The sequence below is a fragment of the Daphnia pulex genome, chromosome 1 (assembly GCF_021134715.1).
Source record: "Daphnia pulex isolate KAP4 chromosome 1, ASM2113471v1".
Taxonomy (NCBI): domain Eukaryota; kingdom Metazoa; phylum Arthropoda; class Branchiopoda; order Diplostraca; family Daphniidae; genus Daphnia; species Daphnia pulex.
The window spans coordinates 4961246-4981004 of record NC_060017.1 but is presented as its reverse complement, the minus strand read 5'-3'; the positions used below and the strand labels follow the sequence as shown (position 1 = coordinate 4981004).

The window sequence follows — 19759 nt, the reverse complement described above, 5'->3', positions numbered from 1 at the left end:
ATATATTATATTATCGACCAGTTGTGTGTCTGTGTAATTCATGTGAGAAACTTTGTGTTGTTTGTGTGTGTAATTTTTTTTTTTTTGACGGTGTTCAAATAAAATAAATTTTCTCTTCACCGAATTTTTTTACGAGCGGCGCCGATACCCGGTTGCCCGATTATTTTGATTGCGGGGCGTATACTGTACCACGTCACCAATTTATTATTGCAAACAAATCGATTGGATTCCATTTTTAAAATTTTGTTTTTTAGTTTTTTACGTCATCTCAAGGTCGCCATCAATTTCAAAAAATATTTTTTTTCTTCATCAAATCGAATCGCCATTGTTGAAATTGGCAACGTGCGGTGAGACATCAACTTGGATTTTTTAGTGTCGGCTGAACGATCAGCAGCAGCAGGGGAAAGTATAATAAGAAACCTCGTGGCTGTCTAGAAAAGAAAACTAAAAGTGCTTATTGTTTGTGAAAGAAATCTCTAGCTCCCAGGGTATGAAGAAGAAGAAGAAACCCTGGTATGTGTGTACTGTTCGAATTACAAAACTCAAAAGCTGAGGAAAGTGAGCTACAAGCAAAAATATTATTTGGTTGTTGTTTGTTCAGTGCTGTTCGTTGATCCGATTGTTATTTATTATCGAGCCCTTGGAGAAAGAGAACAACAACAGCAAATCGTGGCGAATTACGTGGTGGTCGTAACACTTGCCCAACGACTCGTCCCATTTCCCCAAAGGAAGGTTTCTCTCGGTAACCAGACAATCAATTATAAGTAGTAAGTGAACAATTACTATTAAACCTCCCATTTAAGCTGTTTTTTTCTGTGGGGGGGGGGGGGGAGCTGGCAGCCATTGATCGGTTTCGGCCATGAAATGCCTTCAGATGTAATTAATGGCGTCGTAAAATAGGATAAGGTAAAATTAGATCTGGGATTACCAAAAACAAGTCGAGACACGTGTGTGCCACAGTAGCAGAACCGACCTGGATTGTATTTGAGTGATGCAACCAAACTTTAATAATCTCCGTTGTGTACTTTTTTGTCAATGTCTTTGAACATGACAACTCCATTTTCTTTTCTTTTTTCTTTTTACCTGGAAACGAAATTACGTCAGTAAATTTATACCCTGCGATTAGTTTGCCTATCTTCTTTGAGCGGTTGCGTAGGTATCGTATTATTTTCAGACAACGCCATTATTTATTTTGAGATCCAGTTTCTTTCTTTTTATTTTTTTTTTTTGTTTTTTCGTTACTGGAACGAACCCGACTGGACAACTATAAGTTTACGTCCTCGACATGTTGAATTTGAGTTAACGGTCTGTGAAAAGAACAGAGAGACTCGACTTTCTGTTGTAAAAATGACCTCAGCCGAGTCAGCTCGGTCGTCATTAAATTTGAATGTCGTCCGACCAGGTGAAGGGAAGACAAATTTAAATTTTTGTTTTTTGAAGAAAGAATTTGTTGTTTCATTTTGGCGGCAACAAACACAAACTTTTTTAAATTTGGGCACACAAAACAAAAAATGAAATCGTAATAAATCTTGAGACGGACGCACATTTCGGTCGAAATAAAACCAAAGGAAAAGTAAAATATATAACGAACGTGTTGGCACTTTTTCCCTCTACCACTTGTCATTTTTACTGATGATGTAGCTGCAACTATGTCTCCAGGCCACCACCGAATCGTAATATTTGTGAAACATTTTACAATCTCTGCGCACATTTTCTCTTCTTAAAAAGATTTTTTTGTTGTTGTTTTAAATATTGACACGACTTGAGAATTTAAGTCGTTTTTTTCTTTATTCTCAAACATCTACGGACAGCGAAATTTGCTTGGGGCGTGAAACCATCTAGTTTGTAGCCTGTGGTCTTTATAGTAATAACAGTGATAATGATAATATCCACGACTTTTTCTATACTCGTCTGCTCTCGTCGTCCGTTTCACGCCCGTCATATTCATTACCCTTTCTACCGTCTTTTTTTCCATCAAAAGAATCCTTGTCGTTTGAGAATTATTAAAAAAATAATAATAAAAAAACCTTGACATTTCATCTGAGAGTGAATCAAGTTTCAAATCGTTTCTCGAGATTCCGTCACGTCCGGAGTTTAATTTTAAAAATGAAAACGCAGCTGGGAAAAAAAAGAATGTTCGATCGTCAGTTTTCGTAATTTCTTGAAAACCGAATTAAGATCGTTGCGTGACTCGTCAAGTGAACTGTTGAACTAAAAATAAAATAAAAAAACAATTCCTCCCTTACACCGAATTCGTGCGGTATTGCGGTTACACCAATGACTAGGGACCTCATTATTGCGGAGGTACTTTTTTATTTCTATATAGAAAGTCAAGGAGAAGTCTAAGAAAGAGTTGAGGCTTTTATGACGTCAAACCATCTCATCATCCATCAGCTTCTGCGGTTGATGGATGTCCATTGACTACGACACTCGGCGAACGGTTTTCATGGCAGCGCCGGCAATCAGCAGATATGAAGAGGATGAGGGGGAACAAAATGAGTAAGAGGTGAACGGTTCGGCATTGAAACAGCCCTAGAGAGACTCTGCCTAACCAACGCACGAACTTGTTTAGAAGTCTAGGGAGGATGGCAGAAGAAGAGGCTGGTTAGTTGGTTATATTTCCACGAAAATCGTAGGACGAGCGGAACGCCACATGCAACACCTTTCTTCTGCTCATCTTGATTCGACCAGGCCATTTTGGAAAGTGACGGACTTTTGGGAGCTTCTTCTTTACCTTTTTTCAGGCCCAGGGTTAAATAGTCGGGAGCCTCATCTTTTCAATTTCCCTTTTTATTTGATTATTTTTCTTGGATGAACGCGCTGCTTTTCTCAAACGTGGGCTGTCACGGAATCTTCGTTACAAGTCTTTCAAATCAACCCACACTCAGTTGAGACGGGGTTGTTACAAGCGCTTGTTGCTTGCAACCGATGGTACAGCACTTTTTATTTTTATTTTTCTTCTTCTCATGGAAATTTACAGGAGTTTTCAGCCTTGAAAAGATTAAAAAAATGAGATGCCAAGGGCGAAACTCGGTAACTAGACACACACATGTTGCACAGGGCGTAATTGAATACGAATTATGAACGCATTCATTATATGCTCGTATACTCTTTTTCTCTATGCAGAATCTTCCACTCTTTTGCTTCTGTTGCACGCGGCTCCATTTGGAGAAGAAAAAAAAAACAGCGTTATTAAATTTGAAAGAAAGATGTGATCATCTTTAGTGCTATCATAGTTAAAATGTAAAGAGAAAAAACAACAGACAAATCATTTTCTTAAGGGAATGAATGATGATCATCATCATCATCTCTGACGTCTCATTGTATTTGATTCTTTTCTGTTCATTTTTTTCCAATTTCTCTCTGGGCATTGGCTAAAAATTATTGTACAAAATAAAATAGTTGTTGTGTGTGCACATTATATAATATATATACGGGGGGGGGGGGTGTGTAGTGGAGGAAAAAGGAAGAGGTGGAAGTTGTTGGGTAAATTTGATATAATATTTGTTTGTACACTCCGAGGGTATATCGTTATGATCACTGTTCGCCACACATTCTTTCTTCTTCTGGCTTAGTGAATGGATAGAAAATTCGAAGAAGCTGAAAAACAAAAGATCGAAGCCAAAAAGAAAAAAGGAAACCAAAAAATGATTTAAAAAATAAAAATAAACATTTCAGAAATTCCTTATACAGCCAAAAAAAAAATACTACACTTGTGTATATATATATATATAAAATGTGATGCGCGGGCGGGGGAACACACACACACGTATGCGCCAAAATATGGGAGGGAGGAGGATGACGAAGGAAAGGAATATTATCATATCTAGTCGGGACAGAAGAAGGACGACGTTTCCATCTTGTTGTGATCGTTATGTGTCTGTTGAATGCGCACGGGATGGAAGATTCGTTTTTTTTTTCCTCTTTAAAAAAATATATTTTTATTAGCATAACACACGGCAGAAAAGAAATGGCCGATTCCATTTCTTTCGGTTGTTACGGTCGCACAGCTCCGAGAAGCGGCGCGCCATACCATTGAAGAAGAAAAAAAAAGCCACAAAACCAATACGTCATTCAAAATGTTTCTTTGAAAATCTCAAAAAAATTTTGTATGATTTTTTTTGGTTGGCCGGTTGAAACATCATCATCATCATGGTTCGATGTTGTGTTCCTTCCCTTTTGGACGAGGTCCAAACAGGACCGAATTGGGACCCCCATAAGTATATTATTTTCCCTTTCTCTCTGAAAAGTGAGAGAACCGCAACAGACAGAATATTCGTACACACAAACAAAAAATACATTTTGTCATTTCATTTTCGTTTGGGTTAACACAGACAAACAAAACAAAAAAGTGAACAAAATCCTATTTTTGTTTTTGTTCATCTTAGATAGAAAAACGTCGAGGTCGGCGGATGTTCGCCACTTTCTCCCTCCTCCGTTGGATCACGAATATTTTTTGTTTCTTTCTTTCCGAAAATGGTCATCTGCCGCTCGTTATTTTTGCGGCAAACAAAAATATTAAACAGAAAAAAAACACCAAAAAACCACAGACAGTTGCGCGCGAGCGTTCACAAAAGAAAAAGCAACAAAATTTTTGTTTTTTTGTTTGTCAGCCGAGAAAAAAAAACACACACACACATTCGTGATGAACGATTTTGGTGGCCCATCAGAAAGCTATATAATATTCCCATCGTTTCATCTTTTCTATTTTTTAACGGAAAAATTTTTGTGCCGTTTCGTTTTATATTTTAAATATTATCATGACGAAATAGTATTCCTCGTTTGGGGTTTTTGTTGTTTCCCTATAGGAATGGTTCGACGTAGTAACGGACTTGATTAGTGGAATGGTGGTGGTGGTGGTGGTGGTGATGGTGCAAACGGGCGGGATCACCTGGAAGAGCCGACAAGAGTAGGGACTCGCTGGAACGGCAGTTGAAGGCGTTTGGGGCGTGAGTGGCGTGAGTGGCTTTGTTGATCATGTGCCGATGTTTCACGTCCTTGGGTTTGAGCATGTTTTTGTGGTTGCTGAGCAGCCGACTCGGCGTCAGGATCGATTTTTGCGTCAAACCGCTGGCGTCTAGGAAACGGTCGAATTGGACGCCCGACGTCGGAGTCGCGTCGCCCAATTGCGGCAGGATCTGAACCGATCCAGCTGAGATGCTCAACGAGGTGCAGTCGCCCAAACCGTTGTGCGGAGGTGTCATTTGCAAACTGCTGCTTCCGCCGCTGCTGCTGTTGGCGCTGCTGTTCCACTCGGCCCCGTCGCCGCTGCTCCGGTCGGGCGTCCGCGGAGGCGTCGTTGTCATTAGCGTTGATTCCGGGCAATGTTGTTGTTGCTTCTGTTGGAATAGGTGTTGTTGTTGTTGCTGTTGTTGCTGCTCTTCTTCTTCCAGACTGTCCATCAAATGGAATTCCTCGAAATTGTTCCGCAGATCCATTTCGTCCACTACGCGATCCGCCGTGGGCGGATCCCGGGGACTGGGATTGGGTTTCTGAGGTTCTGATACCTGGACGGGCGTTGGAGTGACGCTCATCCGGACAGGTTTCCGCTTCTCGAGCGTGAAATATCCGTGATCGTTGACGGAATCCGTCCGGACGATTGCTTTGCTCCCGGCGCTGGTGAGGACTGGTGACGTCTGTGGCGGCTGGGCAACGACGGGAGTCGGAGCGACTGACGCCAGCAGACGGGCCGGCTTCTTGGGGATCTCGGGTTTCTTGGTGACGGCGGCCGGCTCGAATCGACGGACCATTTTCGTCACCAACGGCGTCTCCATCATTTGTTGTGGGTTCATCGAAACCTTGTGCTCATTTTGGGCGACGTTTTCCTTGTTTTCCGGGTCGAGTTTGGCCATTTTGGAGGCGGCCGGATTGGAGGCGGCCGACAGATCCTCTGGATCCTGGTTGGCGGCCATCAGGAGCTTGCGATTGGCCTGTCTCAGTTGATCCAGTTCGGTCGATTGCGTCCAGATGATGTGATCCTTTTGCCGGACGATGTCGACGACCCGTTTCTGCTCCTGCCGCAGGAGACTCTCAAAGTGCAGCAATTTGCGGACGATGGACTGGAGTTGGCCGTCTTTGAGGACCCGCAGCATCCGCATTTCGCGCTCTTTCTCCTCCACTTTGGTGGAACAGGCGGCCACCAGCTGGCGGGCCCGTCGGCTCTGCAGTCGCAGCTGCTCCCGCGTCAACGCCAACTGCTCGCTCGTTTCCTTAAGTTCTCGCTCCAGTTCTTCGATACGGCCCTCCATCTGCTCATAAATCAAAATTTAAAAAAAAAAAGAAAAAAAGGAAACAGTTTATTATTTAAGTTCTTTTTGTAAGGAAACACATCGCATTCTTCTATTTTTAAAAACGTGTTATATAGAGTCAGCTCCTGACATTCACTAACCAATTTCTCGGTCAAACCAAACCAAAAAAAAAACATGAACACAAAGACTTTGACAGTCGAGGAAATCCTTGACATCAATTGAAATTCTTTCGCAAATTTTTTTTTTTATTTTTGTTGTATTTTTCCCTATGTGTGTACAGGATGGAAACAAAGACCGCCCTTGTGTGGCGTGACGGCTACCGCTAGATGCCACTGCGTCCAATTCACGGAATTGAAAAACAAGAGGGTTATTAGAAAAGGCACCTGGTCCAACTGTTAAATCAATGCAAAGAAGTTTTCCCAGTTTTTACCTTTTGGCGATTGAAAAAGGCACTTGGTGGTAACATGAGTTTGATATCTCGAACCGGGACGATGGCTTAATTAAGTCGCCAGTCAACACAGATCACTAAAGTCCGTACAAGAACCGAAAGAGCTTTTTGTGTTCTCTCTCTCTTCTCTGGAAAGGAGTGTCACCTTTTTACGTGCACTTTTCCCAATTCGAAGAAGAGAAATGACAAATGGAATGGTTGTTGAAATAAACTTGAAAAAGAGAGAGAACGGGCATTTGTTATTGATAAAATGTTTGACATTTGCGCAAGACTCGGCAAGCTGATAACTTTGTGATAATAACCAACGGGTAATAATAATGCTGGTTGCCCGCTGCCTTATTGTGCCCGGCGTCGCACAAGAACCTTGAAAGTTCATTCCCAAAAAACAAACTAAAAAAATAAAAAATGATGGAAAGAAGGATTTCCGATGGGCGAAACTCCTTGGTGCCCGGCGCCAGTGGCGGACTGCAGAGTATATAGTCGGGAGGGATAATAATGCAAATTATTGATAGGTACGGTAAAAAAGAAGAGAGAGGACAAGGAAAACCGGTTATCTTTCGATGTATTTGTGCGTTTGCTATCGTCGTTTTTTCGTGACGACTTTTCAAATCCATTTGTTGGTAAGAGTCTTGTGTCATTTTTCTTTTGATTCGACAAGTTAAAAAAAGGCGGCCTTGTATGTAGACACACACACAATAGCGGATGAGCTTTATGACGATACGACATTCATTAAACCTTTCCACCTGAGATAAAAACCCCGTCGTCGGCGTCTGTCTCTATAGAAAAACGATCATTGCGATTAGCGTCGTCTCTTTCCAGTTTAGCATGTTTTAAATGTTGTGCTTTCTGTTCAACAGCAGAATTGGCTATTTTGAAAGTCTGAAAAAAAAACCCCTCCTATTCGATTGTCATTATATTTCTGGGTTGAAATCGATTGTTGTTTCTTTCTTTATTTTTCCTCTTCTTCTTCTGTCGAGGGTAACAACTTTGGCCTAGTAACCGGGCGACATACTAAGAGAATGATTAAAAAACAAAAAAAAAGGGAACTAACAACAACAGAAGAGTCTTTTTCTTGCTTTAAATAATAATTCTTTAATAAGGCCCCCTTTTCTTCTTCTTCTTTGCTTGTCTATACACACCTCATTCCGCCCGGAATCAGCGTGCCGTAATTACGAATTCACCAAGTAGTAGTCGTAGTAGTAGACACACACACAACAAAGAGAGAGAAGGGGGCCAGCCTCATCGCCACCACCTTTCCCAGTGCATGGCTCGTTTCTTCATCCAAAGAGACCCGTTGCCCGTGACTCTGGTCCGCGTCGTCACGGTGCGGGTCGCCTTCACGCACACTCACACACTGGGTCACGACAGACAAAAAAAAAACCGGCAAGGAATGCCGCTCCTACACACCTGGGTGCCCCCCACACACACACAGGGTTCGGCCGTGCCCGTTGCGCCCATCTTATATATGTATGTATATACGAGATGTAAAAATAAGACAACAAAAAAATAATTCAACCGTTTAGGCTGCGATTTCATGTTTTTTTATTATCTGGGACGACCCTGTCTCCTCCTTTTTTCCCCCCCATCCCGATGAGGATGAGAAAAATGTTCTTTGCATTGCTTTGCATTCGATTCAAGTCTTGTGGTGGGGGTATGTACACGTAAATTATAGATCCCCCCCCCCCCCCACTCTTCCTCCCGTGTTCCAACCGCCGAGGTGATAAGATCGCACGAAGCAATAGGTGACCCGCATTCTGATTAGTGTCGGATCAACTAGAAGGAAAAAAGAGAGGGAGAGAGAGAGAGTTGCTTAACACGTTTAGATTAAGAAAGAAACAAAAAAAACGAGCCTCTCTCTCTAGCGCACAGATTATGAAAGCAGCAAACACCTTTTCGGGGTCGTAGTAAAGTGAAAATATCAAAAAACTAATCCACAAACAAAAAAGTTGTTTTTTTCTTCTTCTTCTTCTTCCTTTAACGATATGAAACGCCCTAGATTTTTGTTTTATATTTTTTGGGTTTCCAGGAGCCCAACCCCTTTCCCATCACATCTCGCAAGATAGATGTATAGCCTATAGCCTATCGTTTCGGCGTTCATGTGAACACCTTGACGCTAAATAGCCATCGTGACCGGAGAGCCCAGTCAACTCGGGTATCCACCTATAAGCTCTCGGTTGGATGATGGAAGAATCCATCTTTTTTTTATTTTTTCTGTCTGCCAGGGGAAAGAACATTTGACTTTCTCTTTGCTCTCGCCAGGGAGATGTTCAAATTCGGACCCTCAAAACTTTTTCGTCTGTTGAAATTCAAGACGATTGAATTGCGACTCTCGGCAGACAGTTGAAGGAAAACTCACAGGTGGATAGACAAGTGGAATGCCGACTCTATAAAAATGAAAAAGTCACCGCTCCGTGAAATGTGCTGTGCGTTGGCCATTTTTCAGCTCATTATGCTCGTTTCAAAAGCTCGGAATTATTTCTTTTCTTTCTCCTTGCGCACCGCCTTGTTTTTATTATTTCTTTTTTTCCACCCACTGAAATAAAATATCAAAATCGGTCGTTGGGTCTGCTCCAGTTCTAGAAAGATATAGTAAATTCCTTCCCAAGCGATTGGACAGGTTGGAAGAAGAAAGACCTTTCGATGAACACATACACACGCAAGTTTGTTGTACCGTAACGGTGGATTCAGAGTTCTATAATACGGCATATGTTTTAAAAAAGAAAAGATAATCTATATATTATACGTGCCTCTTGTCATTCGACTCACCACCTCACGTTCTCACCGTCGTAACCTCCCGGATGGGTTTAAAAAAAAACGAGAAAAACTCGAACGAAAGAAAAAAAAAAGGTACAACAAAGTCGTGTGTGTGTGTGTGTGTGGAGAGACCCTGTGTCTCACGCAAAGAACAATGAAGTGCCGTTACGACGACGACGACAGACCCGCTTCTTCTTTTTGTTTTTAGTTGTTGTTGTCTTTTCTAAATGTTTGGGAGCTTGACTTTTATTATGTAGGGCATATCAAGTTGACAGGTCTAACTGAAAATTTTTTCCGTGGAATTATTATATAACAGACGTCGCCAGGACTATTTAGTTCCCCCCCGGTAGAGAAACGCGGCCGTGAAATTACCCCCGAAACAACATCGGAGCGCAAAAAAAATAAAGTTTAGGTGTTCAAGGTGGTTGGTTGTTGTTGTAGAACCAAATTCAATAACAACCTTGGGTTGATGAGTTGGCAGGAAGAAGGAAACCGAGTACACTACTTTTTTTTGGGTACTAGTTTGCGTGCGATTCGATCAAAAAATTGGATCGCTCGATTGAATTTTCGCACTGCTGCTGCTGCTGCCCAGGGTTAAGTTAACTTATACGTGAGTGTATACGTACATCTGGATGTGTGTATATCCTTGTTTAGTCTGTTTTGCGGTTGGCGGTCGCTTGGCAACGCCACAACCAAACACGGTCAGGTGAAAACACACACACACGTATGGACAACTACCGCAGTGTGTGCTGCAGGTTCTTTTTGGCTGGCGGATGGAACCGAATCAAAAAATAAACCAAAATCAAAGTGAACGGGGACGAAGGAGAATGACAACTAACTCGATACGGGGAGCGAGGGCCATGCCTATCGGCTCTCTGGACAAGTCGGGTTGATTCATTTGAATTTGAGAGCCAATTATGGCCCGAGGAATTAAGAAGCTCTGCAAGGAGAGGAGGGGAGGAGTCTTATCGTAACCGTTCTTCCGGTCTCCCACCCCCACACACTCGCTGGGGGGATAATAAAAATCCCCCCCAAAATTTTTAAAATAACAACCAACCATTTCGCCCTCATTTCGATGATCTCAACTTCTTTTTGGGGTTTTGTTTGAAGGGCATCAACCAACATATTTTTCTGTTGTTTCTTTCTTGCGGTTTGTTTCCGTCACCGGTCGGTCCGGGTCGTCCTCCATTCTGGCGGTGCCCACGATTGCGCCGGTTCTTTTATTTTTATTATTTTTATTTATTTCCTTTTGTGGGTTTAGTGTATCGCACAAATTATTCATCGACTTTCTTGGTATAAAAAAGAAGAAATCCGCCGTGGTCGTACACAATTTCAAGTCACAACGGAAGCCGTTCTTGCGGCCGCGATCGAGTCATCAAAAAACCCGCAAATCTTCCCGTCATGTTTAGAAGGGTTGTAAAAATCAGTTTTTTCGATCATTATTTCGCTTCATTTTCATATTAAAGGCGCCACAAAATGTTTTCTTATTTTTTTTTCTTTTTTATCGTGTGCTCAATTAACTCGTTCGTTAAAATAAAATAAAAAGAAGAAGAAGAAAAATTTCGCTCGTTTTCTCTCGACTCCTTTTTGTCGAGTTGGAATGGAAAAGGGCGTGGCTTTATGGGCGGCGTATCGTCTCGAAATCTGTCTAGGTGCGTGTGCGTGATTATTTAAAAAAAAAATCTCCGAATAGACGCGCCATTTTTTTTCAAAAATTCAAATAAAAAAGAAAAAAAAAGTTTCCTTTTTATTCTCTCCCTTTTTATTAATCGAGGTCCGTGACACACCGTTTATTGTGTCGGCCCCCTGTGCGTGATGAAGCAACATTGGCCGAGTGTAAAAATCCGGCGCTCTCGTAACAACACGAACGATATAAATCTACGCGCAAGTTGTTGTTGTTGTTGTTGTTTTTCCATCAAGAATATATAGAAAATCAAATACTTTTCTATATCGTCCCCGTGGCCTATTAAACGAATCGTGCCGTTATCGAAATGAATCGATTGTGTTTTTTTGTTGCCTTCAATCAAAACGCGGGGGCCTCCCTTTTCTTCTTCTGCATCCATCCCATTTGGCTTGGCGGAGCGTGTGCCCGTGTGTGTGCTCGGTCCGACTCTATTACCAATCATAATGCGCGGCATAAAAAGTCCGCAAAAAGAAAACCACTCACGCTTCGGCACACACACACACACAGGTGAATCGGCGTATTTTGTTTTATTTTGTATTTTTGTATTTTTCTTTTTTTCTTCTAACCGTTTATTATTATTTTTGGTTTTATTACGCCGCTCGCTTCATTAGCATAATCGATTGCTGGCGCGGTGCCGTGACGACGAATTCATCACAAAAAGAAAAAAAAATAACCCACCGCCTGTGTGTGTGTGTCGGCGGGATGATTCGAAAAAAATAAAATGAACGAACCAACGTCTATAGAGAGTGTTTTGTGATGTTCTTCAATTTGGACAAGGCCATTTTCTTTTCAAATTCTCTTGGCTGCCTAAAAAATCTGGTGAAAAGCGGCCGTTTTTATTTTTTCAATCTATCGACATTTTTAATGTTTGCTTCGAATGGAAGGAGGGGGGAACTAGTCGGGAATGATGATGAAAAATTACGAAATGCTTTTGGGGAAAAAAATAAAATAAATATTAAAAAAAGGAGGCCGTTCGTTCATTATTATGACCATAAACGGTCGTCATAGGCCGTTGTTGTTGTTGTAGGGACCGGAATCAAAACAAAGGATGACCTCTATCTTCTACTGGAGAGATGAGCCTATAGAACTACTGCGCTACTATTTCTGTTCAAAATCGTGCCGAGAGTGGGAAAGTCGCTTCACCTGGGATCCAATTTGTGTGTCTGTGTGTGTGTGTTCAGTATCTTCCCAATTTTTGTTTTTCTATCAGCATTTAATATAATGTTGCGGGCTCTAGAAGCCCGGAGATAGCACATACAATTCATCACGACTCCCGTCCGTACATGTCCTCATTTTCTAAATATAATAATAATAAAAATAAAACTTTTTTATTTTGTTTAACCGAGAGCAGAGAAAATTGAAAAACGTTCAACAATGGAAAAATTTCGAAACGGCCGACACACAGACTCTTGCCTTACTTGGTCACACACAATTTTCGGGCGGGCATTTTTAAAATTTATAAAACAGCGTCGGTTTCAAGTGGATTATGCGTGTGCATTTTTACATATATTTTTTTTTTCAATAATGTCGTGGTGGCCTTTTGTTGTGTTTTTCGATATTTCCCCCGACGAAAATACTTGACACACCCCGACGAGCGCTGACCGGACATCGACAGCAGGTGCACGTGCTTCAACTGTTGAATATAGCCGCAGCCATTTTTTCTTCCCAAAACTGGCCGTGACTCGTGGATTTCTTATTTATTTTCTTTTGTTTTGTCTGGGACAACAACAACAACGTGACGTGTTCAAAGAGTTGTGTGTGTGGGGGGTTTTGTGTTTCATCATCGGTCGAATGAACCGATCGCAACAGAGAAAAAGGTTGGGTTTTAAAACAAAGACACATACAATAAGACAAACGTCAGAGAAAATCAAAAAATTGTTTTGTCAGGTGGCTGGGTGACTGGGCTGTCGATACATTGGAAGGATTGGCCGATCCTTGTATGGCCCAGCAGCCAGAGAGATTACGGTTCTCGGTTAATATTATAGAGAGAGAAAACTGCCTTATGTAGTTTGGCTTCCCTCTTTATTTTTTGAATAACAACCGCCACACAGCAGCCAGTCAGTCAGTGCCCAGGTTTTCTATATCTCCATATGCGCTGGTGACGTCAGAATTACACCAGACCTCGATCAGCTCTTTTTATTCGCTGTGTGGATTATATCAGCTGTTCCAATCGACACAATCCCCCCTCTCCTCATAGGAAAAAAGAAAAAAGAAATTTAGAGGGGTTTACCTTGAGGATAGGATAATCTATCGATACATTGGCCTCCGCTTCTTCTTTTCTATTTTGTTTGAAAAAAAACCGTTTGGTAACCTCGTTCTTCTTCAGACACACACATTTTCACCGCTGCACACGGGCATACAAACCAAAAACAGAAACAACTCATCAAATCAGCTGCGAAAAAAGAAAAGAAAAAACACGGAGAAGAAGAAGAAATGAGTTTTTCGACGATTTAGAAAAACATTGTCGTCTCGTCAGAGTGTGAAAGGTGCTGGTCGGTCTCTCTGCCGGCTGTGTGTGCTGCTGCAACTCTTGTTGTCTTCCCACACCATCCTCGCGTGATGATGGATGGGGCGGCAATCATCCAGCTGTATTATACTGGCCTCAATATTTTTTCTTCGCTTTTTTCCTCGCTGTTCTGTTGTTGTTTTTATGTTTTTCTTTTGTCGTATGTACACGGTGGGGGGACCAAGGCGACGACCCGCCGAATTTTTCTGCCCGTCGACCGTCATCATCATCATCATATTTATTGTCTACGGCGTTCGGCCGACTTCTTTTCTTTCTCTCCTCGCCATTTTCCCAACGTGTAATATGCAAACGTTTGGTCGGTTATTCGTTCGGGCGTGAGGAGCGGCTCACATCAAGTTCGCCACCAGATGTCTTTTTCTATCCAGCAGCAAACGGCTCAGGGGTCAGACGAAAGCCTCCAGCCATTGGAGGCTTTGGTGTGTTTGGTGTCGTGTCTGTGATTGTTTGTTGCACGGGTTATATATCCGCACACACACACACGGTTGCAGCCGTTACGTGAAAAAAAGAAAAAAATGAACTCGGCCGTATTGGAAAAAGAAAAATGAAAATTCTTGTTCCAGCGGGAAAATTTGTTTCTCTATAGGAGAGAGAGAGGGACCGAAGAAAAGGGTCAACGCCTTGCAGCTATTTTCATTTTCGCTTCTTCTTCTTCTTCTTTTTCTTGTACAGGTTGTCCTATACCAAAACCCGAGACAAGTCAATGGGATTCATGAATCCTCTGACATCCTATTCCCTTTTTGAGACGGGCGGATGGTGGCCTCGATTCCGGACGACCGTTCCATCTCTCTCTCTCCTCTTCTTTTTTTTTGGTTAAATTCTTCCTTTTCTTTCTCCTTCCTTCGTAACATAACATTCGGAATATTTAAATCTTTATATAATACCTTTTTTGCGAAAAAAAATAAGAAGAATAGCCAAGCTTCTTCATCTGCATCGAAATAGTCAAGTGCGTCTCTTTTTCCTGATTTATTTTCGTTTTTCAAAGAGAAAAGAGGACAAAAAAAAAGGAGAGCGATGAAGAAGAGCCTGAAGGGGTCGAGGAATGAAGGAGAATTATAAGTGAATATATATTTATTCCCGAGTTGAGCCGAAATGCGGCAGAGTGGAATGAATAATGGCCTAACCGTTCAAGAAAGCGGGACGACTTGCGCTCGATTTCTTTTTGAAAAAAAAAAGAAGAAGAAGTCGAGTTAAAAGTACACCCTGAAATACATATCACATCAGTGGTGCTTTATGACCGGGAATCTCCACGTCGCAGAAAGTGCAACAAACAATGCAAACGCGAGTTTCTCTCTCCGTTGATGGCCGACTTGATCACTCTACCGTGTACCGGTTAACTTATTTTTTGATAAATGATTAGCCAAGAAAAGAAATTTCTAATAATAAATTGTATTACGTTATTTTTAAAGAAAACCCTGGTGACAAACAGTCGGAGTCTTTAGAAAACGGCCTTCTCTGTACACATGGAGGAAACATCTGCTGAAATATCACGCGCGTACAACTCTCCTTCCGGAAATTCGATCTCCCCCCTCCATCTCAAATCCGCCGATGGAAAACTCTTTGGTTCGAGCATCTTTCCTTATAAAGCTCTGCTGAAAGCATGTGCTGTTGCTCGTATATATGTGGTACTCTCAATCTCCAGACTTTTTAAGAGTCTGCACACACATGTCTGTTTGTGTGTGTGTGTGCAACGTTCGAATTTCAAAAACTGAGTCTGGGGCGGACAATGGGCGAATGTGGCGCAGCTGCCAACGCGCTCCATTGATGACGAGGGGGGAGCAACGCTTATTTTTCCAGTTCGGTCGGAGAGAATGTTGAACCGAGGGGGCCAGATGGGTGGCAAGGCCGGAACATGGATCGCACAACGGCCAAATATAATACTTGTCCAACGGACATTTTCTCGGATGATTCACATATAATATTCGATCATGATTTCCTTTTTTTTTAATTCAGACTCTTATACAAAGTTCTCTGCCACAACCGACATTTTCGACCTCAAAATTTTCAGTCAACCGATATTCTCGTTTTTGATTTTTTTGGGTTCAAAACGACAATCATTTCACAAAGTTCACAAGAAAAAAAAAACCGATGAGCTCCGGTGATACGATGACCTACATTTCAACCGTTGGTTCTTCCTATCTGTATTTCGGTTGCAACGGTGAAAACAACCCAAATAAACAAAAAAAGTGGAAAAGATTTTGTCGAACCGACAAGAAAACTTGGAACAACCGAAAAAAACAACTGATCAATCGTCACGACTGATTTCGGTTTGAAATGAAAACAAGTCAAACTTTTTTTGTATTTCCCGATATGCCCAGGAAAAAAAAAAGTAGGAAGAAAATGAACACACACAAGTCCTCTTGTGTGCACATGAAAATCAGAAAAAAAGAAGCCCACCACATCCGCAGGCGACCGCAACTTCTCTCTCTTTTTTCTTGTGTATCTATAGACGAGAGAGGAGACTAGGAAAAAGAGATATAGGTCGTGTAGGATGTTGTATATGTTGTAGCCAGTAAAGAAAAATAAAAAAGATGAGAGGAGAGAGTCTGAGAGATTCAACAAATTAAAGAAGAAAATAAAAAAAAACCCAGAAGGAGGAAGTTAACCCTAAAAGAAAAGAGAAACACACACACCCATCTCATCTGGCAAGGATTTGATTTGATTTGTACCTTGGCTTTGACAGAAGAATGTTGAAGGTGAAGAGAGGAGAACTGGTGGCTATAGTTGTCACATGCACACGGCAAGGCACCGGTCGGGTGGATGCGGTTTTTCGGGGATATCTTCTCTTGCTCGATGGCGATATCAAATCTGGGTTGGATTATTCGGCAGCCGGTGATGATTGGATCAGCTGGGAAGAAAATCACAAAACGAGCGATGGTTCACTTCTGTGGACAGACGGTGCACAGATGCACAAGAGAACCGACAAAAGCTGGGCAGCAGTGTGTATGTATATATATGTGAGGCGCGTGCGGGACTCCCGCAAGTCACGGCACACAAAACAGCTTTAGTTGTGGCGGCTCTTTTTCTTTTTTTCTTCCTTTCGACAAGGAAATTTGTAATTTTCCCTTTTTTCTTCTTCTTTTTCAGTGCAGAAAAGCTCAACTCGCAAGAAGAAAGATGTAAAGAATCTGTTTTAATGAAGACCAATCACGCTACTAGAAAACCACCGCAGTGGAAATATATAGCACACACACAGATACACACAGACACAGACACACTGGCACAAAACACACACACACAATCGGTCGGCTAATGAGTATTGACCGTCTTTTTTTTCTTTTTTCTTTTTCGAATTTTTCTGTGCGGATGCAGAAAAGATTTTTTCGTTTTGTCCCGAGCCGTTCCACTGACTTCACTTTGGCCTACTGTCCGACATGAAGAAGAAGAAGAAATTGACGCTGTGATTTCTACTAGGAGGAGGCTCAAATTGATAACGGCCAAAATGAGTTTGTTCACTAGCGTTGGCTCTGATTTTTGAAAAACTACAAGGGCGATGAGTTTCTGGGGGGGATGCTCACAGGTAAAATGGAAAAACGGAAAAATCTAAAAAAAATTGTTGGAGAGTTACTTTTTGGGAGATAGATGCCGAGACACGTCCGTTGACGGACCACGGACGCAGGTAACTGAACTGTGGCCCTGGCTGGCACTTTGAAATGTTTGTAGGTATCTCCCCAGTCCCCCACGCTAGAGCACACACCTTTTGGGAGGGAGGGAGGAGGAGGCAGTACATATAGAGAGAGCCGGAGGAGAAGTGGGTGAAAGTGGGTGGAATGGGAGGAGAAATAGAAAACACGTTAGAAATATATATATACATACAATGCACAACATACACGGCGAGAGAGTTGCTATAGCGACGCATGGGGGGGGGGGGGTATTAGTGTGTACTAGTAGTAGAGGAGGTACACTCTAGTCGATGCTACTTTCCAACGGCCTGCAACACACGTCACAAATATAAGAAGAAGAACTCGAGGTTATAGCTGGTAATGACGATACGGTTACTAGCAACGGTTCGTGCCAGGTCATCATCTGCTGTGTTATGAAACCTTTTTTTTTCTTCTTTTTCAGTTGGGAAAGAAAAGGACACACTGTCTAAATATACAAGAAATCTGGAAATTTATGCTAATGAATGATGGACCCATCGGTGAAATACATATTAATCTCCCCCCAAAAATAACAACAACTAATAGAAAAGAAAAAAAAAGCCCCAATATAGGGAGCTCCGACATTCTTACTAATTGCTGTTGTTTTTCTGGTTGTTGTTGTTGTTGTGTCTTCTTGGGGGAATTCAAATATAAATGTTTTTTCTCCTCCGCTTCTTCTTCTTCGGGGAGGGAGCTGGCTGGGCCAGGCGGCCAGCCAACAGTTTGGGAAACCTGTCGGCCCGTGGGGAGGAAATCAAAAATGAAGAGAAGAAGAAAGAAAGAAAATAAGAAAGGTGGAAACATTCCGTTACACCCGCAGTGCTTCTGCTCTCATCTTGTTTAACCAATTCATGATTTCCAATTAAAATGCATGATGGGCTTTTCCGTCAATAGATCCATTCCCCCACCGCGGCTCTGCTATTGGATTATTTAGGGAATTTAATTCAAAAAATTGTATTTTCTTAAAAATAGAAAATAAAAATGCGATTCTAGATTTTTGTTTAAAGCCCAAAAACAGAAGTCGATGGCCCCCCTCCAAAACAAAATCGGATGTTATCGAATCCCTGGCCAGGTCCCTACTGGTCCAGCTCATTTGAGTCCTCGAGGAATTCTTGTTGATATTCTTCCACACGGACCGAGCCCCACTGAATGTGAATGTCTGGGCAAGTTTTTATTGACACAGGGTCATCAAAATGTTCCTCTTGGCTTTATTTTTTCTCTGTTTTTGTTTTCGCTTGGTGCTTTTCTATTTAAAAACAACAAAAAACCGATTTCAATGCCTGGTAGCTCCATTCTGTCTCGAGATCAACCAAACCTAAATAGATTTAAAGTTTCTTTTTCGACTATTTAGTTTTACTGGGGCTATAGAGCGCGTGTCTCTCTCTATTTTTCCCATTTGAAACAAGAAGATCTTCTCTTCTTTCTTACTTTTTTTGGGGAGTAGATTGGCATCTGGTAATAACTCGTTCAGCCCACCCTTAAGGTGAGTGAGTGGTGGTAGAGTAGAGTCTTGTCTGTCTTGTCTGCTGTCGTCCAGCAGACCTGGGCATCTCTGCTCGTGTTGGCTTCTGCTGCTGGAACGCGCACATTCGAATTGAATTTTTTTTTTGTTTCCTACCAACTTTCTTTTCTTTTATTTCTTTTGTCTCTTTTTTTCTAAATCATTTTGTGTGTCTTTTATTTCTCGACATGTCCCAGTGGTGCACAATGTCTTTTTATACCTTTGATGATGGAAGGGACTCACGTGATTCTCCCACGAGACGGCCATTTGCCACGCGGAGTCGTCGGGGATATAAAACTGCGAGGAAATAAAAAGATCTAGACGAGGGGTAGTAATAGTATATAGTATACGCTGTTGTCTTGTTTGTCAGGAACTCTTTTCTCTTTTTTTTTCTATTTTTGCTGTTGTTTGGGATCCCCCAAAACATCCCCAAACACAATGGCGGAAGTGAGAGGAGAAAACATGGAAGATGTTGTGTATACGCACTATACTATAGCGAAACCAAATTTCCCATGATTAAACAGGAAAAATGGGACCTCGTTGAAAGCACAAAAGGAGAAGAACTAGTACAACAACAACAGCAACAAGCAGAAGAGAGAAAAGGGAAACGACTGGAAAAGAGCTGTAGACTTTTACAGGACGGATTGACATGAGGCGGCGGCATTTTACAGGTTCTTCTTCTTCTCATTCGGTTTTTATTATCAGAGAACCCCCCCAAAAAAGAGAGAGACTAGTAGGGGGTTTCGCCTTTTCGGTTTAGGGTTACTCTCTTTCTAACCAAAATCCGTTGATTTACCCCCCTGGACTTCTTGAGAGCTGCATGTCTATACATATGTTGGATATACTATGCACTAGATTGAATGAAACATTCCATCCAGTTTTCAACCCCCTTTTTTAAAACTTATTTTTACCACACGGCAGCAGGGAAAAGAGCTATCCGGATTCCGGATTGTGTTCGC

The 19759-nt window shown here is 41.9% G+C and overlaps 1 protein-coding gene across 4 annotated transcripts; it reads right to left on the bottom strand.

The window, feature by feature from the left end:
• Positions 1-3304: 3304 nt before the first annotated feature.
• On the bottom strand, positions 3305-17291 carry LOC124199407 (alpha-protein kinase 1-like). Of its 4 annotated transcripts, none has more exons than XM_046595236.1 (2): positions 16328-17291; positions 3305-6251 (listed from the first exon to the last, which is right to left on the bottom strand). In XM_046595236.1, exon 2 carries the CDS (start codon positions 6246-6248, stop codon positions 4803-4805), a length of 1446 nt encoding a protein of 481 aa, XP_046451192.1. In that variant the 5' UTR covers positions 6249-6251; positions 16328-17291; the 3' UTR covers positions 3305-4802. The 4 variants fall into 4 exon arrangements, with proteins under 4 accessions (XP_046451192.1, XP_046451176.1, XP_046451184.1 ...); XM_046595220.1 differs by having other exon boundaries at positions 3305-6248; XM_046595228.1 differs by lacking the exon at positions 16328-17291 and adding an exon at positions 10077-12000 and having other exon boundaries at positions 3305-6248.
• Positions 17292-19759: the final 2468 nt, after the last annotated feature.